At 45.9% G+C, this 26,154-nt stretch overlaps 1 protein-coding gene and 1 long non-coding RNA gene across 4 annotated transcripts in view; one reads left to right on the forward strand and one right to left on the reverse strand.

Annotated features, from left to right (window-relative positions):
• Positions 1 to 1,288: 1,288 nt before the first annotated feature.
• Positions 1,289 to 26,154, forward strand: part of LOC121477124 — a 63,380-nt gene continuing 38,514 nt past the window's right edge. For 2 of the 3 annotated variants that reach the window (XR_005984101.1, XR_005984100.1), the window contains exons 1-2: positions 1,289 to 1,431; positions 7,039 to 7,182. This is a non-coding gene — a long non-coding RNA (uncharacterized LOC121477124). Of the gene's footprint in view, positions 1,432 to 5,589; positions 5,699 to 7,038; positions 7,183 to 26,154 lie in introns of those variants that run through there. The other variant, XR_005984102.1, reaches the window with a different exon arrangement.
• Positions 4,604 to 26,154, reverse strand: part of SIAH3 (siah E3 ubiquitin protein ligase family member 3) — a 66,476-nt gene continuing 44,925 nt past the window's right edge. The window contains exon 2 of the mRNA XM_041731347.1: positions 4,604 to 5,935. Within this exon, the coding sequence (XP_041587281.1) occupies positions 5,267 to 5,935 (669 nt within the window). The 3' untranslated portion in view covers positions 4,604 to 5,266. The remainder of the gene's footprint in view (positions 5,936 to 26,154) is intronic.

Raw genomic sequence — 26,154 nt, forward strand, 5'->3', positions numbered from 1 at the left:
TTACAGTACTCAAGGTAAAATATTTTCACACAATGCTGGAAAAGACAAACTCTAACTCCTGTAGGTAACCCATGTGATAGCCTGATTTGGGGGAAAAGAATCAATGTTTATCTACAACAGATCTCTAGGATCTCTTTCCCATGAGGTTTTTCTTGGCTGGCCATTCTCCAGGTTAATGTAACAGAGAACTCACTAGTTCCTGAAGGAAATTTTCAGAACAGATCATCTAAGGCCTAACAATCTACTGGGAGACTCTACTTCTGATGCTACTTGTAGGGGAGGTTTTCATTAGAGCATAGTTTTGCGATGTCCCATCCACAATCCCTTCCTCTTCCACCAGAAATCCAATCCCTGTGGAAGCTTTGGCAAACCTCACTTCTTCCCTCACACGGAAACCACTGGCACCAGAGTAACTGGTTTACTGTTAACCTTCAGATTCTTCTTGCTGCCAGACACAGCCTAGAGTTTCTCTTGACTTTCACCCTAGCGGGAACCATGCCCCTAATTTAGGAAAAGTATTGGTTAGAGTGGGCTACAGATTGTGAACAGGATCCTTTGTCAGGTTGCAGTGGAGTGAAGCAGCCAGAGTAGGAAAGTAAGGTGCCATCTCTTGACTCATTATCTCTTCTGTCCCTTTGTGCTGCATAAAGGTCCTACTCTCTCTGATGGTAACACATTTTATGGGATGTTTGAAAACACTGCTCATGGTGCCCTCAGGTGTAGGCCATTTCCAATCACTAATTTCAAAGTAAAATATTTCTCTCTTTTTTCCTCGTCTATTTCTTTAGACGAGGTTTTCTGGTCTACATGTAGAGGTAAGAAAGATGACCTGTAAGAACAAGTAACAAGATAGTCTAGTCTTATAGAGCGTGATTTTACTTTTTGGATTGGGATGGTCAAGAGGCTGGTTTTGTGGAGCTATGCCTTGTACGTGAAAATCATCAGATAGCACGTCCCACCCTAACAGCAGTAGAGCAGGGTCTGGAGAAGGGCAGGGAATGCCTGTGAAGCTACTTCGAAGACCCAGACTCCCTTCTACAGAACAGATTGTGTTTTCCCCATAATTTGCTGTTCTGCTAGGTTGGCCATAATCTGTGTCCCTGTCATTGTGGCCAACAGAATTTACTTCTCCTTCCAAAGTCCCCTCTCTTCCACACTGCTGTGTGCAAAAGGGATGTCTTGGCATTGGTGTGCTGGTAAACGTTTAACAGCTAGTTTTCCATGGGGGAAAAGCCCTGGCTTATAACATTTGCCAGTTTCCAACGGTCATAGACACTACCACCACAGCCGATTTCCAGCTATTGCCATAACGTCACTCAATATGGAGTTGGTGGCGCATCATTGTGTGGCATGTTCACCATACAATTATGGTGGATGAGAATAATCTCAAGAGCACAGAAAATACAAGAGTAGTGAAACAATTAGGAAGTGGTGAGTTTTGAATATTTGTCACCTTTGTTTTTCATATAACTGATTGTAAATTTAGATAATCTAATTTTTAGTAATGGCTGTACTTAGCTTACAGATTTCCTAAAACATTTAACAACTGATATACAAACCAGCTTTAGCACAGCAGCTGTCTTGGGCTGGGAGAAGAGCAGGAAAAAAAGAGAAATGAAAGGGCACAGTTAGTACTAAAAGGCCTCTATGCCATTCAGACTTTCTGAGCCTTGGGTCCACCAATTTATAGAAATGCACAAGTTGCTATTGGTCAGAAGCCTGGACTTTAGAGTTAGACATGTGGGTTCCAGACCCAGCTTCACTATTTGCTGGCTGTATGATCTTAAATGAGGTCCAAACTCTCCCAGCTTAAATTTCTCACAGGTACAATAACAGTACCTATTTCATAAGGTTGTTATGGGAATGAAATGAGGTAATATATTCAAAGTGTTCAATCTACTGTGTCACATAATAAACCCTCAATAAGTGGTAGCCATCAGTACTGTTATTATTATTAACCTGGCCTATTTCTAAAATGTCCATAGTAGCCATGGGTTGTGATGGGATCTATCTCAGATGCAGGTCCATGCAAAGACTGTCAAAGACAACCTTTGTATGGGCTGACCTCCGTATCAGCGTCTACCGGGTATGTAGACACCTCTAGGGGAGGGATGTCTACACATCCTGAAAAAAATCATTCTCACAGATGCCTGAATTTTAAGACTCCTTTCTTGCCGTAAGTGTGGCTTTCTCCCCAGGCCTACTTTTAGAGTGCAGATACCCCTTAGAGGGTGAGTCATTAAGTCAGCGCCTAGGTGTGAATGATATCATGGGATGCCAGGGCTCTTCACCCCACAGACTCTCCAGACTCCCGGGAAATCTGAGAATGAGGATCCTGGAGTGGGTGATGAGCCTGAGGGCACTGAAGATTCCACAGCTAGTCCCTCACTCCCCACACCCACCCCTGCCTCCAGGTGGACTGGTTCTTCAAGCTGAGCTGCCTTTAAAAGCAAATCCAGGCCAGTCTCTCTCTCTCCCTGATCACTCAGGTATCTCAGAACAAAGACCGGGTTGACCTTCGGGCCCACAGTTGACGGATGAGGTGGGAACACTGCTGAAACCTTAGGGGTCAGCCTTTCTTTTTTAAGAACATCAATGTGTAGTCAGTTGTCTGAGTTCTAATCATGGTCCTACTTGATGTGTGACCTTTGGAAGGTCATTTCATGTCTCAGAGTCTCCGTTTTTTCTAGTATATTGAGGGTGCCAATAATAAGTAACCCAAGACTGGAATGGGAGAGCACTCTGACTATAGAGCTCGCCACAGCACAGTCTGTTGGTACTGTTTTCTCTAGTCATTGTTTTTGGTTTGTTCCTTTTTCTACAATTCTTCACATGTGGATATAGAGAGGAAGGCTTTCTTGGGAGCACCACAGATGTATGAAAATAAAACATTTCTACCCTTTATTCTAAACATTTCTAAGTACTGAAAATACAAGTTCCTACCTGGGGTCACCTAGGCATAATACAGTCTTGTGTGCAATAATGGCCTGAAGTTATTTCCAGTTGGGCTCAGGTAACAGCACAACAAGAAGGCAGAGGTGATGTTTTTAGGAATTCTAAGGCCCCTGTGAACTGTAATTATATTCTTGTTGAGGTTTTGTCTGTTTGTTTATCTGGGGCACCTGTGATGCTATAGAAATGTTTCAGAGTAGTTGAGTATCAGAAACCAGGGGAGGAACTGTGGCTTCTCAAAGAATCAAACATACGGGCAAGGAGATCTGAGGTTTTGGGAATGGTCCTGGGCATAAAGTCAGGAACCAAGTGAGCCAGTCTGTCCCAGTGCTGACCAACCAGCCTCAGCTTGTTCCTGGGCTGTCTGTGTGGTTCAGGGGAGAGCTGGTGCCCTGGTAGGATGTTCTGACAAAACAAGAGCAATCCCTTTCCTTGGGATCATGACCTGATACTTGCCTCAGTCAGTGATACGATGTTTATTGACCCCCTTAGGGCTCTAACCTAACAAAAGGTTGGCCCCAGGGTCTCAGCGATTGCTGTGTGTCTAGAGGGGGCTGCATTAAGACATTTTCTACTGACGTGCCACCCTTCTGGTGCTTGGGGTGTGGGTTGGCAGCACAGGTGGCTAGAGGATTTCCTAATTTGGTGAGGGGAAGGGAGTTATGTTTTGGGATCAATTATTTTTAGTGGGGAAAAGACTGCTGATGGCCAGCCAGGGCAAATTGCCTAAAACTAAGTACTCACTTGGAGGCCTGCCCAGATGCAGCCAAGTTGGCCGAGATGAGGGAAAAGGGCAGAGAGCGACGTCTGGATGGCGCAAGGCTCACTCAATTCTAATGAGCATTGTGTGGGGTTCAGGTGCCATGCTTTACAGCGGCTAGAGAGCAGCCAAGGAGAGAACAGAAACGTCAGACAGGAGGGAGAAGGGGGTCTACTGGGAAGGCTGAAAGGTGTTCATCATTGAACAGAAGGGACAAAGTCGATTAAACATGCTTACTTTCTTCAAATACACAAGAGAGACTTCCACAAGAAGGTGTTCAGTTGTTCGGACAGCAAATATAAGAAAGCAGTCTACGTAGAGGCAAGATGGATTTTTGTCACCTTTTCATTCACGCTGCAACAGGGAGCTGATAATAGTTGACCAGTGACAATGTTTGTGTGCTGAACGGGGCCCTTGGAGCATTTAGAAAGTAAGAAAAAGAAAGAGGACCCCCTCTCCCCTGTCCCAGGATTATGAGCCACCTCTGACCTCCGAGGTCAGAGGTCTTAGACACACCCTCCCAATTCCTTGGGTTTGATGCTCAGCTGTGGTTCTGGTTCACAGGATATCAAGAGTAAAGTGGGTTCTTGGTGTGATACAAGAGTTCCACCCCAGTGGCAGGACTGACGGATTTTACAATTTGATGATAAAACTCTCTGAAGAGAGAACGCCCTCCCAGAAGTGGAAGATTGATTTTATCTTTTTTTCTCAGTGGCTTCTCTTCTTTTGCATCTTGCCTGTTCTTTTCTCCTACTTGCTCAATGGAGGGTGAAGAGGTTTTCAAGAAAGCACCAAAAACATGAGGACTTTGACTCCAGCACAGGAACTGACAGCCCAGGCTGACAGCAAGCCCACAGCAGCCTGCCAACAGAGAGTTCAACATCTACCCACCCCCATGAGTCCCAGGGTCACTTTGGTGGCCTCGTGGCATGATATTACCTCCCGTCCAGTACCCTGGCCTTTGGAGGAAAACCCATCTCCTTGTGTCCAGGCAGCTAGCTCTGACCCTCAGCTTTCTGGGAGGGGGTCAGAGTTGTAACTGGTTGGTTTGAAGTAGAACTCTGAGCTGCCCAGGTCCCCTTCCCCACCCTGCTGTCCTCACACAATTCCGAGTTAGCTTGGTCTGAAGTAGCCTGAAAAGGAAGAAATGATTTGGACACTAAGTCTCCTTTCAACCCCAACAGTCTGTTTTGTGGTGGTTGGTGTCTTTTACTCACGTGGGAAGTAGTGAAGAAGGATGCTGGGGGTATAGGAAATAACCATTCTGACCGAATTGGATGACAAATGCTCTCTAAAGCCATACTGACAAATCAGGACAAGCATCACACCAAGATGTTGAATCACAGGCTGTTGACCTACTGTAATGCCCATGGCAGACAAATACTAAATACCACAAAGTACCTGAGACAAAAAAAAAAAAGAAAGGAAGAAAGGACAGAAGGAGGGAGAAGACTGAAAACAAGCCTGGAGTCCTGGCATTCAGAGATCCCAGGGACACAGGCAGAGAGTCTGGGTGGACGGTGGCTGTGCCCAAACATCTGGCGACCTCTGGTTTCACATCTCGGCTTCTGAGGAGCAGACCTCCGTAGCAGTGATGGCGATACCAATGGCAAGGCTGCCATTGTCGGAGAAAAGCTGGGCCAGTGAGGTGTTGAGGACCAGGCAGTCCCCGTCGGTGATCACTGAGTCCACACACTCAAGGACAGACCGAGGGGTGGCCTCCCATTTGAGACGCCGATGGTTTCTGTTGAGCTCCAGGCGATAGGTGAAGCAGTCGGCCTGGGTGGGGGTCCCAATCAGCATCATGGTGGCAAAGAACTGGGGGTGCCCTTCGTGCCTCTCTTGCTTCCTAAGCACCAGCAGAAAGTGGTGGCCCAGGCAGGAGTGCATGATGATCCAGTCGGCTGGGGCGGGGAGGTGCATGTCCGTGGCCAGGAAGACTATCTCAGCCCCCTGAAGGATGTCGACCCTATGCATCTGCCGCAGGTGGGGTACCACCACCTCCAGGTGGCCTTCCCACTGGCAGGAGAACAGGGGGCACATGCAGGGCGTCACCTGGGCGGCGTGCAGCCCTGCCTCCTGGTGATGGAGGTGGTGCGGGCGAGCATGGTGGCGGAGGTGGTGGTGGGGGCGGTGATGGCGGTGGTGGTGGGTGAGGTGATGAGGGGGGAAGTTGCCTTGCTCTGGTGCACTCTGGGTGACGGTGCGTCGGCTGGACACATACTGTGGGAGGAAGAGCAGAGCGTTAGTGGTTGAGGCCAGTCTCTCAGCCTGGCCGAGACGCCCCAGGTATGCCATGTGTTGAAAGCAGACTCCCCAGTGCAGATAGAGAAAGCCTGCTTGCTCTCTCTCTTTCTTAAGAAAGGGGGAGACATAGGAGCAGAGAGGTGGAGAGACAAGGGGAGAGAGTATCTCAAAGCAGACTCCATGCTGAGTGTGGAGCCCAACCTGGGTCTCAATCTCATGACCTGAGATCGTGACCTGAGCTGGGATCAAGAGTCCGACACTTATATCGACTGAGCCACCCAGGTGTCTAGAGAAAGCTTTGTTTCTTAAAAAAATGAGGGGATTGCAAGATTGTGTTCCAAAGTGGCAACACCATTTTATATTCTCATCAGCCATGTAAGAGGATTCCATTTTCTCCACATCCTTGCCAACACTTGTGATTATCTAATCTATGAGACAAAATTGATTATTTTGAGTGTTTTGCCAGAATTAGATGATGAGGCATTGTTAAGTCCTCTCCATGACATTTCATTTTGGTGTAGAATATAAATTTTTCCAATTAAAAATAGAAGCTCCTCTAAAAGATTCCTCCTGAAAAAAGGGATTTTCCAAATCTAATAGTATATTAAAATTTTTTTTAATTGAGGTAGATGCCTTGGGTAGTTGAGATTTTGAGAATTCAGTCCAAGAAAATACACTATTTGTGTCTTGTTGATTCTTTGATAAGATACTGAAACAAATAGGTAATTTCCCCCTCAACATGCATTATGATGGTCACTAAAGAACAACATCCACAAAAAACCAAAAAAAAGTTTTTCCTCTTTTGATACTGTTAATATTTTTGTGCAGGCATTAGAGGTCAATGGAATTCCTGCCTCTCTTTCTTATCATTGCTATTATTTTTAGAACAAAATTTCAGTAAGTGCCCATTTGTCCTTCCTGTGATACCAGGAGTTGTGCTATCTTGGGTGTCCTTCTCCTGGGTCCTGAGGTGGGATGCAGGGCTGATTAGGTGCAGTTGGGCCACAGTACCCAGGGAGGGAGCCTCATTATGATTCTGAGGACTCCACCTCACCAGGTACATTTCTGCCCTGTTCTAGGCTCACTGTTCCAGAGCAGCTTCCTGGGGGCTGAACATGAGGAGCCCTCCACCCTGAGACTCTCCCGGCCTTTCGTTCCTTATGGCATTGTGTCCATAAATGCCCTCAAAAACACCAGGAGCTGTGATGGCACCTTCTGATCAGGTATTATCAGTACACATTTATTGAATACCTTCTATGGATGGCCAGACCAGGAGGGCACTAGGGGTGCAGCTGTGAGCAAAACAAACCGTGTTTCCGGCTGTGTGGGGCACAGACATTAGCGTGCCCATCATTAACTGTGATTTTTGCAAGGGTCCTCCCTGTGACACGAGGACTACGAGTCATATTTTTCAGCTGAAGAAACAGGGTCCCATAGTAACATGCCCAAAGTCACAAGGCTCGTAGGGGAAAGGTTGGGGTCTGTTTGCAGGCCTCCTGACTCTGAACATAGCAGCTCGTCACCTCCTTCCCTCACCCTGTGGTCATCCCTCACTCCAGCTCCGCCTCCATTTCTGGAGCTCCAGTTCTGTTTTCTTGAATTAGAATGCAGGTCACCATGCAATGGGATGGTACCTCCGAGAGGCACAAGGCCACTATGTGGCAGCCATTCTCTGAGCCATTCTCTGAAGGTGCGGTGACCCTTCTGCCCTAACTCTCCAAGCCCTTTCAGAAGGACCACCGCTGATTGGGCCCCTGCTTCCTCCCCTCCTTTCCTTCTGTCCCCAATGTGTAGGGGTGAGGGCGAAGGTCTGCCTTTCACCCTGGCCACTAGGGCTGCCAGAGTTTCTGTCTCTTGGGGCTCAGAGGATGGCCGATGGTGGAGGTCTGGCTAGCTTCCCTTTCTTTAGGGCATACAGGACCCCCTCATCCATTGTAGACACCTACATGGTGTGCTGGGGTGGTCACTGTGTGGCCGAGGTGACCTACAGGCAGGTGGAGGTCAAACTAGCTCTGCTCCCAGAGTTGTGAGCTTTAGATGCCAGTTTCCGTGTGCTACCCAGGGAATGCAGTGGACCTGGAGTATGTTCTCCAGGGGCCCTTTAGGAGTCCTTACCCTGTTCTGGGATGGAAGCTGATGGGCAGCCTGCTGTCACCCATCCTGCACACCTACCAGGCCCAGGAGGGAATAGGCTGTGTTCCAGAGTCCTGCTAGTGAGGAGTCTGATTTACCCATTAGTGTTACATATAGGAAGGGAACTAATTACTATGTGGCCTCTACTAAGAATTAGACACTGTGAAAAGGTAGTTTTATGGTTTTGCTTTTTTTTTTTTTTTGCATAATTTCATTTAATTTTTCACAGCAAAGATCAATTCCCCTTTGTTTAAAAAAGTAAAATGAAATCTGGCTTCATTCCTGCCTGCTTGCTGATGGCATGTACCATTAATCAGTGGGTGATGGGGAGTTCCTCCCATCCCTTGGGATTGTACCAAAACCCAGGCTCACGCACTCTGTCAGACAGGTGCCAGGCCCCCCCAGGTCCTTCTAGCAGACTCAGGCCTGGCAGCAGATCGGCCTTGTCTGTGAAGCTCAAGACAGCCTGGTCTCAGCCTCTCACAGAAAGCCCCAAGTGCGGTCCCCTCCCCCAGCCTCTGAGGAGCTCCTCTCTCTCACTTTGTCTTTACAACCATCAACAGAGAAACAGATTACATTTGTCTTACAGATGAAGAAACATAGAGAGGTTGAGTCACTTGCCCAAAGTCACATGGCTCATAGGGGTGCAGCTGGGAGTAGAGCCCAAATCAGCCAAAGGTGACATAGATCATAGATTGAGGAGATCCCGGGCCGGATGTCAGCAGACTTTGGTCTGTTTCGCTGTTTACTTGTCCAGCGGCCCTGGTTAAGTCAGTTCCCCTATCAACAAAATATTTCTCTCCAAGGGTTGTTTGGGGATCAAATGAGCCGCGTGTGATACAGCTTGAATGACTACATCAAGTATGACATCAAGATGGCATCTCCATTCAGATGTGGTTTTGAGTGATTACCCTGATGGCCTTCTGCCTCAGTTGGTGCCTGCCTCTTGGTCCTGGTTGGCTGACCTCTGTGTTCGGGGAGCACTTTGGGCGGAGCACAGGCCAACGTGTGGGCCTGGAGACTCTGACGTCACACTTGCCCTGGGGCCTCCTGTCACAACACTGACCCACAACAGAACATCTGGAACTTCCCATCTCAGAAAGGGATCTCTGGGCTAGTTATTCTCCATGAGCCCTGCTCCTGATCCATTTGCCCTTTCTGCACCCTGCTCGGTGCAGCTAATACCAGACACGTGACGTCAGAGTAGGGAGGAGTTGGGGAAGAAATTCCTTGGCCTCACTTTCTTCCCTCCCTCTGAACCCTTGCCAGCGCCTCCCGTTGGCCAAAACCAGTCAGAGACCCACCAGAAGGGAGCTAGAGATGCACTCAGAGGCCAGCTCCTTTTGAAAATAGTGCTGGGTGAGAGGTACAGGTGAAGAGGGGACTTCCCCCCTGTATGCAAATGTCTCAGTTCTCTCCTGAGGCATAAATTTGCTGATCTGACCAGGCTGGGCCTCCTAGGCTGAAATCTGACTAGGCTGATAGAGAGTGGGGGACGGGGAGATGGGTAAATGCCTACAATTCAGTTGGCCGTTTGATAAAAATGTATGTAGCCCCTAATATGTGCAAAGGGCTGAGAATCCCCAACAGAGGAAGATCCCTGTTCCTGCCTCAGTAGCTCACTATGAGTTTGTATAATATAGAATGCAAAACTGCAGGGTGTGGGGAGCGGGGGCCCCGAGGACAAAGTGGGGGGAATAGCTCATTTAGTTATCGTGAAGCAGCATGTACACTGGGCAAGGTGTGAAGAGTGAATGCCCTACCAAAACAGGTCAGAGGTTTGCTGATGGGGCACAGATCCGTGTGGCTGGGTAGATGGAGGTCCTGGTAGAGCTGGACAGGAGGTGGCCATGGTGCTGGAGAGCAGTCAGAGGCACCCAGATGGCACCAGTGCTCAGGGGAATCGTTAGGGAGCCCAAGGAACACAGCCTCGCGACTTGGAGCTCTCCTGTGGGCTCAGGATGGGGCCAGTGGCAAAGCCCCACACTTGTCCAACCAGAGGGCCTTGGTAATGGCCATTTCACATGGACTCTCTGCTGCTTCCTTTTGGCCTCATCTTCAACTAGCCTCTTTTCATTTTTTAATTTCTGTGGGAGACTCGGGCATAATCCAAAGCGACTGAAGTGAATGGCTATGCAAATAGAGCATGACATTATCGACTCAGCGAGCCCATGCACTTGCTGGGCCCCAAGAAGGCTCTAAGAATGAACACAGCCTTATTTCTTCACTTCTTCCCTCTGCATTTTCTGATGCAAAATATGTTTCGTTTAAACGATCGTTGGGTGAGTGGGGTCACAGGGCTCCTGGCAGGGAGAAAGGGTTCTTTTAATTGGCAAAATGCTAATCGTTTTGGAAAATGAATTCTAATCTTCCCATCTAATACAGTGGATGTGTGAGTAATTACTTTCCTTCACTAAACTGTTAATGCAACATTAGTGATTACACTAATTAAAACTAATGAACTCTTACAGACGGATAAACTCCTCAGTCAATCAGCGATGCCTTCCTCCCATTGGCTGTATTTAACTTCCCATTTGGAAGAGAGATCTTGAATTAACCTTTAGAATAATGTGCAAAATTGGGTTTAGAAGTGTTAGGCTTTATGGACTAGGTATAATTCTTTCCCCAAGCATTTAGGGACACCATTTCCACTGAGGGTGTAATTGAATTAAAAAAAAAAACCCAGCTGCCTTAATTTGATCAGCTACACTTCCATGGTTGGTAATGGCTATCCCTCCAAATCCTGGCCTCCAAGGAGGACATTTGCCCCTGGAAAATTGTGTGACCCCTTTTTTCCAGTGTCTGTTCTCTGTGATCAGCTATTGCATTTCAGCTGAAGGAGGATTTGTGCTCAGTTTCAAATGACAGGCGTTCGCTCTGAGTTTGCTCAGATGTAAGCCGTGACTTCACCAGGGTTTCCAGTGCTTGGTGAAGGAGCAAAGGCAGCGATGCTGGCATGATAGGCACATCTCACACACACAGAGGAAGGGCAGCTAGGGGAGGGGGTAACATTTCAGGGCAGGTATCAGAGTTTTGGGATAAGATCAAGGCCTGGACCAAGTTGGGAATCAGGCCTGCTAAGAAGAGGAATAATTGTAGCTACTCCTAGGTCCTACTCTGTAGAGCTTAAGAATTCTCACTGTTCCAAGGAAGGACTGTCAAGGCTGAAGGCTGGATGTTGCATATTGCATTTTCCTGGGTTGCCCTGGCTCTTCACATCTTCTCCTCAACACCTAGAATGTACACATGCATACAAAACTCAGGATGACTCTGGAATGCCTTCCAAACAGTTAAAAAAAAAAAAAAAAAGCTGAGATAGAAAACAACAGTGGGGCTTTTATCACCTGGAATAGAAAACATCTTCATTAGCAAATGTGTCTCATGCTCCATTTCCCCCAGACTTAGTTATACTTGGTACACAGATGGATGAGGTTTTTCCTACGGACAGCACCGATAATGTCTATACTTTTCTTTAAAATACTTTAGAGGAGGGAATGTGATATAAATGTGTAACTTTTTAACCTACACTCTAGGGGCTGTCAGTCCCCTAATCAGAAATTCACGCTTTGAGGTGATCATCCAACATTTTATCGAGAAGGCCACACTCCACAGATAACGACTCCAACTGCCTCAATTAATGTCCATATTTCTGATCCCCACCAGATGCTGCTAATTAACATTTCGCAGAGGTTTTCATTGGTGAAATTATTAGTTAGTTAATCAGAATAATAAATGTTAGAAATGGACTTGCCTTGATAGAATTTGTGGTTTTCAAGCTGTGAAGATTGGCTTAAATACTTCAGAGAGATTCTTCACTTTAGGGATGGGCCTGGAAGCTTATTCCCTAAATACTCCTATATCTGGCCACTGAGTCGAGGACCATCTCTGAGAGTATCTGATTCTTCCCTCTGTTACATCGCTGCACACACAGTTTCTTGATGATCAAAATTATGTTTAAATCTAGCAAGAAACTATCAGTTATCAGGCACACAAAAGCTGTGGGTCTTGGGATATGTATGCCATTAACTAGTTAGAAAAGAGGAACATGAAAATTTTGGTGGTCAAAGCATTTTAAAACCAAAGTCCATGGGCAAAGAGCAACAAGAGGGGTCTATATAGATGTCTCCACAGACCTATGTAGGTCTATGTAGGACCTATCAGTCCTATGACTTCAAAAGCCTCTTGACCAATCTGGTCATCATATAAATATAGTACATTTCACTCTGTGAGGGACTGGGAAGGAATATGTGGGTGACATTTTGAAAACAAAAAATATGACCCAGTCCTTGAGATCTTAGGGACCTTTGTTAGTTACTAGATCCTGGCCCTTGGCTTCCCAGGGTTGGTTGATTTATATCTGACGAGCTTCCTGTCTTTCAAGAGCCTTCAGGATGGGGAACACATTGTTCATGTGTCCTCACTGCTAACACAGCACCCGACATGCAACAGATGCTTGATACATACTTGCTGTGCTCATCGGTGCCTTAGTGACAGCTTCATATGTGAGGATCGTGCTGGTTCTTGTCCTTCATATCATTTGGATGGGTCAGTCCCAGTCCCAGCTGGTGCTGTGTGTTTGAGACCAATCAGCCTCTGTGAGATGGATGTCACCATTCTCTGCCTGGTGAATTGCAGCAGCAGTTAAGACCTATCCATATAATCCATTACTTAGAGCAGCTCATACTGAAAATCATAGCTCTCCTCAACTAGGCTGGAAGTCATTGAGGGCAGAGGCTATGTTTAGTTTCCTCAGTGCCTGGTCCAGTGATAGGCAAATGCAGCACTTTGCAATGTCTGGCTTCTAGGAGACTCTCAATAAATTTTTGCTGCTCGAGTGAATGAATGCACGAGTGATCTATAAATGGAACCCTGTTTTGGACCATTTTCATAGAAAAGCTCTTTGTTTTCAGTTGGAGGCTCTGTCCTCTACCTTTTATTCTCAGCTCCTATAGAAATATGTGGTGTGTGTGTGTGTGTGGATGTGTGTGTCTGTGTGAGTCCATTGCTGAGGGCTTATCAAGAAGGTCTCCTGGCAGCCCTCAGCCCGGAACCCAACAGTGAGGGGATATAGAGTATGTACTGGGCTCTGGCCAGGAGGAGGGCCTGAAGTGTACTCAGTTTCCATCATAGGAAGTAAAAGGAAACTTTGAAGAACAAACTTTTCATGCCAGAGAGGTACTTTATTTGCTTTTATTTTTCACAAAGATTACTCTAAGCTCTGGCATTCCTTTTATCAATAGCAGATTACTTTTTACAGCTGTTTGGGAAGGACAGTCTGGTAGGTCAACGGAGGAAATCTGCCCACCTGCTAGACGGACCTAGACCACTTTCCCCTCCCATACTTCGGCAGGACCACTGACCTAACAGAAGGCTGAGTGCCCCCATATTTCCTTATTATTTATTTTCTGCTTCCCATCCACAGGAAGTAACTTCAATTCAACCAAAGCCTACTGGCCCTCCTCCAGCTATCTCCTCCTCATGAGATAAGGCACTAATGGTTTGTGCCTACCCAGAGCTCCTGAACTGGCCCTTGTAGACTATATTCCGCATATCTGGGATCCTAGAATTCCCTACCCAGTGGCTCTAGGTCAACTTTCTGCAGCTATGCTATTTCTGGGATCCAACATCTAGAAGCTGGGCCATTAGACATGGGATGTGGCCAGTGGGTGACTGTTTTGGGGGGATATGCACAGAATTTGGATGCATGGCCTGTGGGGGTTCACTTGCCTTTGCCTGAGACCTATCACAGTGCAGGATTAAGCCTTATCAGGAAGAAAGTGAGACAGGTCATTGGCTGGGGGCTGTGGCCATGCAGGTCACTATGAAGGCATAATTTTTTTTTTAAAGATTTTATTTATTTATTCATGACAGAGAGAGAGAGAGAGAGAGAGAGAGAGAGAGAGGCAGGGACACAGGCAGAGGGAGAAGTAGGCTCCATGCAGGGAGCCTGATGTGGGACTCGATCCTGGGTCACCAGGATCACACCCAGGCTGAAGGCGGCGCTAAACCGCTGAGCCACCAGGGCTTCCCCGAAGGCATAATTATTAAAGTAGGAGGGAAGAACATATTTTAAGACTTTCTCACCTTGTTTTTTACTTTTAAGTATCTGGACTTGGAAGTCTGTGGACCTCCATTTGCACTTTTGCCTCGAGCCCTGCAAATGTTAGGGGCAGGCCTGCAGTCAAACCACAGAGTCAGAGCAGCGCCGCTCCATCTTCATTTATTCTTTGGCTCTGCCTTTCAGCTGCGAGATTTTCAGCCTGCTAATGAGTGTTACGAATCTTGGAGAGGAAAGACTTTTTCTTAAAAGCAACTTTTTGTGTAGTCAGATTTTTATATCTGCAATTGGCAATATAAAGGTTAAAAATAAATTAACTGAAGTCCCATTAACATGAGCATCTCCATAGAATGACTCTAGTACTGAGGGAGTGGCTCAAGGGAGGTGTGCCACGCATGCTGGGAGAGCACCACTTCAAGTGGTCTAGACAAGAGCAGGTTGTGGGCAACAGTACCACTCATAGTATGATAGGGGTCCATGCCATAACTAGAGAGAGTGAGCAGGTTGCTAGAAATGGCTATGTATACAGATGTAAACTTCAGCAGCTGTGAGGGGGCAGAGGTGTGTCCCAAGTGGCCTAAGACATTCTGATGGCCAGACTGCTCCAAGGCCATATGGCATCCCTGTTTGTCTGGTTGTTTTTATTTTTTATTTATTTTATTTGTTTTTAAAGACATCATAACTTAATGATGTCTTTAACTCCATAATTCATACATTCAGCTCTCTCTGCCAGGACTCCATACCCTCCCAATCCCTTACCCTTAGGATACAACCCCTAGTTGTATCCTTGTTGAGGTGTTCGGTACTCTGACTAGGTCAGGTCTGTTTATTGCCTACTTCCTTTATAACATGCAACATGCTTATTCAATATCCAGTTTTCCTGGACCATGATGTGAGCTCCAGGTGGGTGAGCATTATATCTGTTTTTACCCCTGCGGTGCTTGGAACATGGTAGGTAGCCAAGAAATATTTGTGAAGAGGGTGAATAAATGACTGCTCCCCATTGACTGTCACCCTAACACAATCTAACCACTTTTTACCATCTAGGGGCCACTACCATAGGGCAAGTCCCCTCATCCCTCTCTGGGCTCCTATGAGAGCCTCCTGACTAGTTGAAGTGGGTTGAAAGGTGGCACCCCCAAAAATATGTCTACATCCTAACTTTGGGAACCTATGAATGTGACTTCATTTGAGAAAAATGGTCTTTGTATTCATAAATAAGATAAGGATCTTGAGATGAAATCATCCTGGATTACCCAGGTAGGTCCTCAATCTAATGACAAATATTCTTAGAAGAGTTGGGAAGAGAAGACACAGATAGAAGAGAAAGCCACAGAGGAGAAGACCATGTAAGGATTGAGGTAGAGGTTGGAATGATGTGGCCACAAGCCAAGGAATACTTGGAGTCACCAGAACCAGGAGAAGCAATGAAGGATTCCCTGCCCTAGGGCCCTCAGAGGGGGTGTGGCCTCAGAGACCCCTTCATTTTGGAATTTTGGCCTCCAGAAATGTGTGAGAATAAATTTCTGTTATTTTGAGCCATCAAGTCAGTGGTAATTGTGTGGCAGCCCTGGGAAACTAGTACTCGATTCTCCCTGTGTTCATCCTTGCTTCAGACAGACTGTAACTTTTCTCCCTAAATAACTTAATAGTTTTCCATCACACTCAGGATGAAGCCCAAACTCCCTATCATGGCCATCAAGAGCCAACACACTCTGGTCCCCAGCTAACTCTCTGGCCTCATCTTTTTTCCACCTGTATCACCCTCGCTCCCTTTGCTCTAAGCACATTACCACTCACTGTTCTTTAACATGCTGTCTATACCTGCCATAGGACCTTTGCATTATCTCTTTGCTTTGCTTAGAACACTCTGAGATTCCCATGTGGGTCCCTCTCCCCCTTCTTCTGCATCTTTGCTCCACAATTACCTTCACTTAAAAAAAACCCTCTCACTCCTCTTATTCTGTTTTACATTACTTCATGGTATTTATCAATACTATATAACTATAATGTATTATATAGTCGGAGTCACATGTCTGTGCATGTGCGCTGTACTATGTCTTCTCTACTGCAGGGTTTCTTGGGAGTAGGAACTTGGCCATCTTGGTTAACTACTGTATCTCTAGAACATTATCTGGTACCTAAAAGTGCAGTCATTTTATTTTGTTTTTAATGAATCAATGGATAAATTCCTTTAGGGCTTAACCTTTTCCATCTTAGAGGAAGAAAGTGTACATGTCACTAGAATGTTGATATGACTATCCCCATTCCCAACACCCTACCCCAACTCTTCTCATGAGTTTTGGGCAGTTCTGACCTGGTGGATTTCTCTCAGCCTGTGACTGCTGAAACTGTGGAACTTTTAGCATCTGTAGGGACCTGGGGAAGCAATGGAAAGAGGCATTCATTCATGTGTGTCCCTGATCCCGGGTGTCTCTTTGAGCATTTTGCAGATTCAAAGTAAAATGTAGCAGAAGCATTCCTGAGCTCACTCTGACTAAACTTCCAAAGTGGACCAGTGCTTAGGGGCAGGTCTAGTTTATTGCATGTAATAGTAGGCTTGTCCTCTAGGACTTTCCAGTCTGTCCATCCTGGCTCCCAGTCTCCAAATTTTCCACCACTGATGAATTCATGCCTGCATACTGTACTCCTCAAAGTCTTCTAGGCCCATAATGGCAAGGCTGTGAGAGAAACAGGGGTTCTCTGCCTGCCTAGGACCCCCAGTTAGGATTCTGGTTTGCTATCTGAGGACTTGCCTCTTTCCTGGATGATTAAGATTGGGAATGGCTTCACTGTCAGAAAACACTGTGCCTACACACAGGCATGGATGTAGCCTATAATCCATCCAAAATGATCATCAACTCACATCCATATGCTAATATCAGAAATGCATGAATCTAGAGCAGAGGACCAGGTCATTTCACACAAATCTTGCAACAGAAGGCTAAGTTCCCAAATAATCAGCTTTAGCAAATTAGGCCTTCCTATAAGCTTATCCTTAAAATAGGAAGTATGTCATTTAATCAAGAGTAGGTGGAAAGATAGTGCTCAGAGGAGAAAGAAAACATATTTGAAGTCACAAACTTGGAAATGAATCCTGGTGTTGCTACTAAAAACTGTGACTGTGGGTTCATTAATTAACTTTTTAAAGCTTCAGTTTCTTTATAAGATGGGAATCATACTGTGTCTTAGGGTTGAAGTGAGGACTGAATGGGATACAAAGCACACTGGGTAGTACCTAGCCCCGAGTAAGAAGATATTATTACCATGATCCTTGTGTTCACTGCTACTATCTTTATTGTCAATCAGCTAGTTGATTGAGATGTAGGCGAAGGCAGTTCACCCTGCATAATTTCTAGTCTCATATAGGAATTAGATGATAATAAAAACACGAAAGCCCTTCCAGATGTCCCTTAAAGCTCCCTGACAATTCTCACCCAAGACCAGATGTTTTCACTAGCAAAAGCCTTTTACTGACCATTTCCATCTCACCACTGGCCAGTGGATGCTGTTGCAATGCAGAGTAGTTTAATATAAGTAAAGAGCCTAGCTTAGGGCTTGGAACATAGTTGGTACTCAGTCAGTGATTACTATCACCTTCTTCATTATCTGCATTGCCAGCATCATTTCCTAGCATCCTGGCCAGTGCAGTGCTTCTAGAAAAGTTTAGACAATCCTCTGAGCAGGTCCGGTCATTGGTCCTCCCACCTTCCCCCCTCATGCATCCTCCTTTCCTCTTTGAGGTCTCTCAGCCATGGTGGCAGGCCCTGAAGAGCATTGCATAGGCAGTGCCCTCCCCTAAGACCAGCTCTCCCTGCTTAAGAACTGCCTCATATTTTCTATATCTTTGAAGCACATTTCCTGAGAGAAGTTTGCCCTGTGTGTCTTTCTGCTTCTCCAAGAGCCTCCAATCTACATTGCCCTCGGCAGTGGTATTCACCATGATTTGAACCATCATTATAAATAACATGTAAGCAGCCCCGCTTTGTGGGAGAGTCCCTGAAAAAACAGAGGTATGGCCATATCAGGATGGCTTGGGTGAAAGAGATCAACAATACCAAGTGTCGGCAAGGATGTGGAGCAATTGAAACTCTCATATGCTGCTAATGGGAGTGTAAATTGATACAATCACTTTGGGATTTTATTTTTTTCTTAAATTTTTTATTTAGCATCTGTTGAAGCTAAATATATGCCAGCCTCTTTGACTCAGCAACTCCACTCCTGGGCATATACTTGTTGGGAAACAATTCTTCATTGCTCTCTTGCATTTTTGCACATCTTGCAAGCATGGCACTGAATGACCTTTATTCCCAGACCATTGTTTTCAAGGATATTTTTGTAGTGAATAACCTTAACTATAGACATAGTGTCTCTGGAGCAAAAGACAGGTTTGCTTACAGCTTTGGGACACAGACACCACATCTTCCTTCGGAATTAAGGGCAGGATGCTCGCTGTGCATTAGAAGAGATTTGAGTTACCTGAGCTTTTATAATGCAACATTATTGTGTGTGCAGACATCATCTACCCTCTCTGCATTACCTGTGGAAACTGGATTTCAAGGAATTGGTGCAAAGATGCAAATACCCTAGCTGTTGCTATTGCTGTGGTTAAGAAACTGCCCCTCATCTCTGACCCAAGAGTCTCATGTCTTCCACAGGCAACTATGAAACTGGGGCAGGCTCCTTGAGGAACCTACAAGTAGAATATCTCAGACCTTCTATGGTTATATTCAACACCTGCCAGAAATGAGTGTTACACGATGAAAAAACATACACACGAATATTTACAGAAGGATTAGTTCATAACAGCCCCAAACCTAAAAACCACTTCAGTGTGCTTTAAAGGGGCACATTGTGGTAAATTCACACAATAGAATGCTACACAGCTGTAATAAGAGAAAGAACTCCTGCTACACACAGCAGTGTGGATAAATTTCAAAAGTAAGATGAATAAAGAAACACTAGACACAGAACACATACTTAATAATCCTATTTATATGAAGTTCAAAAACATGCAGAACTGATCTATGGTGACAGAGGCTTGAACAGGGGTTATCTTTGTGTAGGAGAGTACTGACTGGGAATGGACATGAGGAACCCTTTGGGGGGCTGGACCTATTTAACTCTTGATCTAGGTAGTGGTTATATGGATACACACACACACATACACATAAATCCATCAAGATATTGCTATGCTATATATATACTGCATGTTAGATGTGAACAAACAGAAGGGGCATGGTGGATGTGGCCATTGTCTCTAGGTCACTATAAAATGGGCATATTGTATAAAGCTTAAGAAAGAACCCTAGAAAGGCTTTTCTTTCATTTTGCCATGTGCTCATTTGATCCACGGATTGATCTGGTCACCTGTGATGCTAAATACCTAGGGGGTTGTGGGTTGGGAATGAGAGTCACAGAGGTGACAGGCCCTGGGTACCTAAGTGTCCCATGGGGCTGGAAAGTCCACTTGTGGCTGACACTTCAGGGGGGATGCAGGGCCTGGAACTGGGAGGAGCAGTTGAGGGTATTCACAGTCATGCCTGGAGTGGTGCAGCCTAGCCCATTGGTTCCGGGGCAGAAGGCTCCTCTGAGAGGAGATTGGGGGCTGAGGATTGCAACTGGTACCATACCACGTCAATGGGTTAGAGGAGGCGTACCCTAACTTTGGGGTGAGTGCCTGGCTACATATAGGCTCCTCCCCTCTCTGCAGTGTGGCTCTCTTCACCCCAGTCCAAGGACCAGTACCGCCATGGAAAGTGGCTGACAGCTCCAAGTAAATACCCATAAGCGAGGTGGGGCAGGTGTTTTATTGACTCTAAAGCTTTCCCAGTAGCTGGGTACATATTTAATAAAAATCTTAGGCTTCAGGGAAAGGTCTAGGAAGGCAGAAGGGAGAATAGCTGTCCCCTGGGCTTGAGAGGTTAGCAGTCTGGCCAGTCCCTAATAACTCATTCATCCAATATTCATCTTTGAGTTATTACAGTCACCATGTGTCTCTAAGGAACACATTTATTAGTGTCCGCTAAGATAATTAGCCCCATGTACTTCAAGGCAATTGAAATTGTCCCCGTAAGTGTATTTCTTTCCAGAATTCACCATGGCTACCTTTCAATGTTGGGCCCATTTTGTTCACATCTCTCCCATTCCCCATTGGAGGGTGCTCACTTTCTACCAGTGACCCAGACTCTCCAACCAGCCTGAGGGGAAGGAGCCTGAGTCCCCCCTCATCTACGGGCTAGGATGATACCTGTAGCTTGGGTCATTTCTAGGGTCAGCTGGGGGGCTGGGCTTGCCCCCTATCTGTTTGCTTTCTCCCATGCTCTAGGGGAATGTCGTAGAAGGAAAGGCACATGTGAAGCTCTGAGCGATCCACAGCACCTGATGTTGTGCCTTACATTTATATAAATCCCATAACATCCCTTGTAGTGTCACAAGCAGCAAAACTCTTCAGTGCGTGGCAGAAAGCAGGCTAGACTGGCGCCTTAAACACTGCAGTGTGCACACGGGTGTCCTGGGCATCTGGGGCAAGTGCAGACTCTGAGTCAGCAGGTCTGGGCCGAGGCTGAGACTGCATTGCTAACCAGCCTGCAGGTCAGAGCTGCTGGGTCACAGACAACACTTGGATGGAGGAGGAGGAGGAGCTAGACTAGCACCCCACCCCACCCCATCCCTGCACTGCAGCCTGCTGAGCATCCCTTTTGGAATCAGAGGATTCTTAGTGATCTCAGACATTCCTCTTAATCCTCTGATTCCTCAACAGCCTCCAATCCCTGCAGGTTCCAAAGTACCTTCTTTGTAACATAGGCAATAGGGCGGCCTGATTCCACAGGACACCACTTAATTTGTCAGTCCTCAGAGCCTGCATAGCCGGGCGGAGCTTGGAACACAGACCGGCTTCACAGGAGGGGCAGGAAGGAATTACAGTCTGAGAGAAGTGTTAAGCACAGGATGGGAAGTTGGTTTATCTTCTTTCTTTGCAAAGTAGTTAAATTCATTCTTTCAGAGAACTTAGCTTTAATTAATAAATTCTTCATTTTTATGACTGCCTGCCATTTCCTACTATTTCATTTAATTGGGTTTTCGTGTTCAGAAGTTAGAAGCAGCTCTTTGTTTTTTGTTTTGTTTTGTTTTAAGATTTATTTATTTATTTATTTCACAGAGAGAGGGGAGAGAGAGAGAGAGAGAGAAAGCCTGGGCATGTAGGTAGGGGTGGGGGGCAGACTCCCTGCCGAGCACAGAGCCTAATGCCGGGCTCAGTCCCAGGACCCTGAGATCATGACCTGGGCCAAAACCAAGAGTTGGATAGTCAACCAACTCTTGAGCCACCCAGGTGCCCCCTCCTCTTCGTTTTAAGTAGTAACATGTAAAGAAACATCACTCTCTTGAGCAGCATCCAATGATTTCCATGCTGTTCTGTTACACAGGGAATCCATTCATTCACTCATCCACTCATTCATTCATTTAACAAATATACATTAAGCAGTTGCTAAATGCTGGGGATAAGATAGTGAACAAAGCCAACATGGTATGGTCCCTGTTGTCACAGACCTGATTTTTCTGGTAAGGGTGGCAAATGCTGTCAGAGGCCAGGAAGGGGTTTGTAGGAGGATGGTCAGGGTGGCACCTTGTCCAGTTTCATGCAGAGGGTTGAGTGCAGGTTGCCCTGTCCTTTTTCACTTTCTCTTGTCTTAATGCCAAACCCAATGGGAAGAGAGGGAAGGTAAGAGGGAAAAGAAGAAAGCCTTGGACAGGAGTGGTTGAGGAAGGAGCTAAGATGCACTTAAAGGGTCTGGAAAGTGATTTCTGTATGAATTAGGAAGGGGAGTCTGGGAGGACTTTATCCTCCTCATTTCCCCCATCCCATTATGCTGAAAAATTCTTCCATGAATCCAGTGTTGGAGAATATTTCAGAAGGAAGATAAATTGCTAATGGCATCAAAGCCTTCCTCTGTAAAACGCAAAAATGACAGGTCCTCAATCCCAGCCCTGAGAACGTCCCAGCCTCGTGACAGGGAACCACCATGAACTGGGGTCTCTTCAGTTTCTCCCTATTACTAGAATTCGGCATGTGCACAGCATTTGATCTTGGCCAAGCACTTAACAGTAATTCCCTGGCTCATCTTCACAAGTCTTGATGAATAGGCCTCGGGATGAAAGCCTGCATTTCCTTGCGTTGGCTAAGAAAGGGAGCAGAGGCATAGATTATGCGCCATGGCAGCAGGGCAGGGGCACAGGGCGAAGCTGGCTCACGGAGAACTGAGATGTGGTCTCAGACCTCCTCCTCCTCATAAAACCAAGAGCAACTCTTTTCACTTTTCCAGGCCTTCGTTTTTATAACTGTAAAATGCGAATGACGAAACCCGCCTCCCTTCCCAGAGAAAGGATAAGGGGAATATGTTAAAATGTGTTCTAAACAGTGAAATCCGTTTGGAAGGAGGTATTATATGGATGCAAATCATGGCAGGGTGTGCCCCGAATGCACAGTTGTCCCGGCGGGCACCTGCTGAGGGCTTGCGCTAAACACATTACACGCCTCGTCTCATTTAATCCTCCTCTGGGCTCCAGGAGGTGGAGACCATCATATCTAGCAGTTTGCAAATGAAGAAACAAGAAAAACGAGAGCACCGAAAGGATAAAGGTCTCTCCTAAGACCTCGGGGTTAGCAGCAATGGAACTGGGGTTTTGATCCTCGGGAGTCTGGCTTTGGAGCATGGGAACTGAGCCCCCCGCCCAGAGCTTTCTCCTACCCACCTCTGTGTGTGCCGCTGAAGCTCAATTATGTGCCTGCGGATTATCTGCAGCTCCTATTTCATTTCATTCCAACCTGACTTTTCCTGCCATGTAGTTCAGCTCATTAGTTGGCAAGAGAGCTCAGGGACTTAGAACTAATCCTAATATTAAGTAAAGAGCAAAGCATAATTAGGGAGATAAATCTTTTGGGGGGGAAAAATGTATGTGGCAGATTCCAAAGTCAAGCATGGGTGACTTTTCGCCATGTCCCCCCTAGATGATCTACACTGTTTTCTTTTTCTAGCTGATAACTAAGGGAGGATGAGAGTTTTAAAAACCAAAAACCAACCTTTTTTTTTTTTTTCTGATTAGAAGGGAATGTATTCTCATCACACCAATTTTAGAGAATTCTGCATGGTTTGAAGAAGAGAATAGAAAACTCAGAATGCCCCGCCGTCCTGGCAAATGCCACCATTAGCATTTTGGTGCGTACTTTTTCCCGTGCTTTTAAACATAAATACCTATACGTAAATTCTTATAATTTGTTTTCTTTTCTGCTTAGTATCTTATGGAACAATACATGTCAAAAAATGTTGATTAACACCACCATTTGCACTGGCTCCATTGGCCCCAGAGAACTCACAGAGCACTCATAGAGATGTGACATAGTTGGTTGCATTCGGATGTGGCTGAGAGGGACACAATTGCTGCAAATAGCCCATCATTTATTAGTTCATTCATTCAGCACACCTGCCAGATATTGGGATAAAAAGAAAAATAAGACTCAGTTTAGATCTTTGAAGAGTTTGCTGTCTTGTGTAAGAGACTCTGCATCCATTTTTTTTTTACCGGCCCAATTTCATTGTCTTCTGCTGTTCCCTCCCCCTTGTCTACATGGTCCAAGAAGTAGCTTTGTCGCTGGAAGTGGTCAGGCCTTATTTGCCTGACCCTCCCCCACTTCCAATCCCTTCCCTTTTTTGCCTCTGGGTTTAACAGTAGCATAAAACTAATTTATAGCTCTTGCCAGGAAGAGGACAAGTTTTCATCTCGGCCCGTCATGCGAAAAGCACTAGTACAAATGAATAATTGTTGACCCATGCTACCTATTAGAGATTGTGCTGTGGTCACCTCGTTTGTTGTTTTAACACAAGAAATTAAGGGCCCTGGCAAGGGTTTCCACGGGGACTGAATTGGTAATGAGATAGAACATCGTCTTTGTGGGTGACCTCTCCTGGCGCCATGTTTGTGGTGGGGAGGGGAAGGGGGCCTCACTCCCGCGACTGTCCCCCTATCCCATGAGATGGGCAGATTTTGCCTATGTCAACTTTTGATTGTAGGTTCAGAGCCATTTCCTCCCGGGGTCCCTAACAATTAGCATACACCTGTAGAGTAATTAGAATACGCTGGCTGCTGGGTGATGTGTTGAGGGGACACGGCCATTGACATTGCTGTTTTGGCCATCAGGGAGCTCAGCAACACCTGCCATATGTTAAGCCATATGTTTTTGCAGTGTAAAAGTTCATGGAGTGAAGCAGGTTGTGCTCTCATCGGCATCAAATGGCTTGAGTTGTAGGGAAGGCTTAGGTAGGTGGAGACTCCAGAAATGGGCCAGAAATATTAGATGAGGACTGGGTGGTGGAAGGACGAGACGGGAACACTCCTGGAGGATGGAGTACACCTCGAGCATGGACAGGAGCCTCATGAGGCCTCAGCAGAGGAATGAGAACTAAGGCTGGGCAGGAACAATATACCCCGATGACTGAGAGCCTTGAAAACAAGACCATGGTGGGGAGCAGGAGGGGTGGCAGAGGGTTTCAAAGCACTTTTGATCCATTCCATATCCTGCATATATGACCATCTATTGAATGCCTTCTAACACAAGTGAGTAAAAAAATTATGATAAATTATCATAATTGGCACATGGATGTGTATGGAGCCTTTCACACAGCAGGGGTTTCAACAGATACTTAATGACATGTTACATTATTCATTCGTACGCCATCTTTCCAGTCAGCAACCATTACTTTGAACCATCACTAGCATTTAAAAAAGTATTTTCGCATCCAGTGTTTCAGGTAATCCTGAATATAGGTAAGGTTGCCCACTCAGCCAGCTGATAACATTTGCTACCTGGTGTTCCCTACGTTCAGGGCATTGGTCTCAGCCAACAGATGAAAACATTAAGAGGCAGCGAGGCTGAGTTTTGGTGGAGATTGTGCTTGTCTGTGCTGACTCTGAGAGACACAGGTAGCAGGAGGGGAGAGTGCTTTGTCTACGGACTGGGATCTTACACAGGAGAATCCACCAGAAAATCAGTACGAAGAGTAAGAAAATTCAGTGAAGTGGAGGGTGACAGGAGTCTAGTTTTTTCTAGCTCCTGGGCCCTGATGGGATGATGGTGAGGGGACAGGGCTAGGTGGGGTGAAGCAGGGAAGGAGCTATCGAGTTAATCCTTCTTCTGGACCTGGTAGTGTGGTCCCTGGGCAGAAAGAACAGTAGGGAAGGCTTCTGGATTATTATGATAATTCCTCAATGAAGATATTCATACACTAGCCAGGGAAGCCACATCTGTTGCTACTAGGAGCCACTGTTCATGTCTTGAAATAGGCAGGGGGTATGCTGTGGATAACACAGTGTTCTAAAACAGAGGTCAGAGGCCTTTGGGAAACTCATCAAAACACTCAGGTACTTTCAGTTCTGTATTCAGCATGTTGCCATCCCAAGAACAGCTTGAGCCCATTATCAAAGGAAAATGTGAAAATATGAAATGAGAATCAGGGCAGAGAGGAAATGGGTAGAAATTATAAAACTGTATTTTGCTTCAGCCTCTATGAGTATATGTATACTTTCTCTAAAGAAGATGAATTAGCAAAAGTAATCTCAGAAAAGATAGAAAAATCTAAATGCATCAGTTGCTAAGAAGCAATAGAGACAGTTTTCACTCCTTGCCCATAGCTCTAGCAAGATGAGCCATCGGGCCAGATGGTTTTGGAGGGATTCTTTACCAAATAAATGATCTACTTAAATAAAATAATAAAATTTAATGTAGATAATACAGAAAAGCTATAGACTAATCTCACTTATGAATGTCATTGTAAAATTCTAAATAAAATGGTAGCAAATAGAATACAGCAGCAGCATATGGAAAGAATCATATTCCTTGGCTAAAAAGGGTTCATATCAGGAATATAAGAATGTTTCAAGGGATCCCTGGGTGGCGCAGCTGTTTGGCGCCTGCCTTTGGCCCAGGGCGTGATCCTGGAGACCCGGG

This window comes from Vulpes lagopus, chromosome 16, assembly GCF_018345385.1.
Source record: "Vulpes lagopus strain Blue_001 chromosome 16, ASM1834538v1, whole genome shotgun sequence".
NCBI lineage: Eukaryota > Metazoa > Chordata > Mammalia > Carnivora > Canidae > Vulpes > Vulpes lagopus.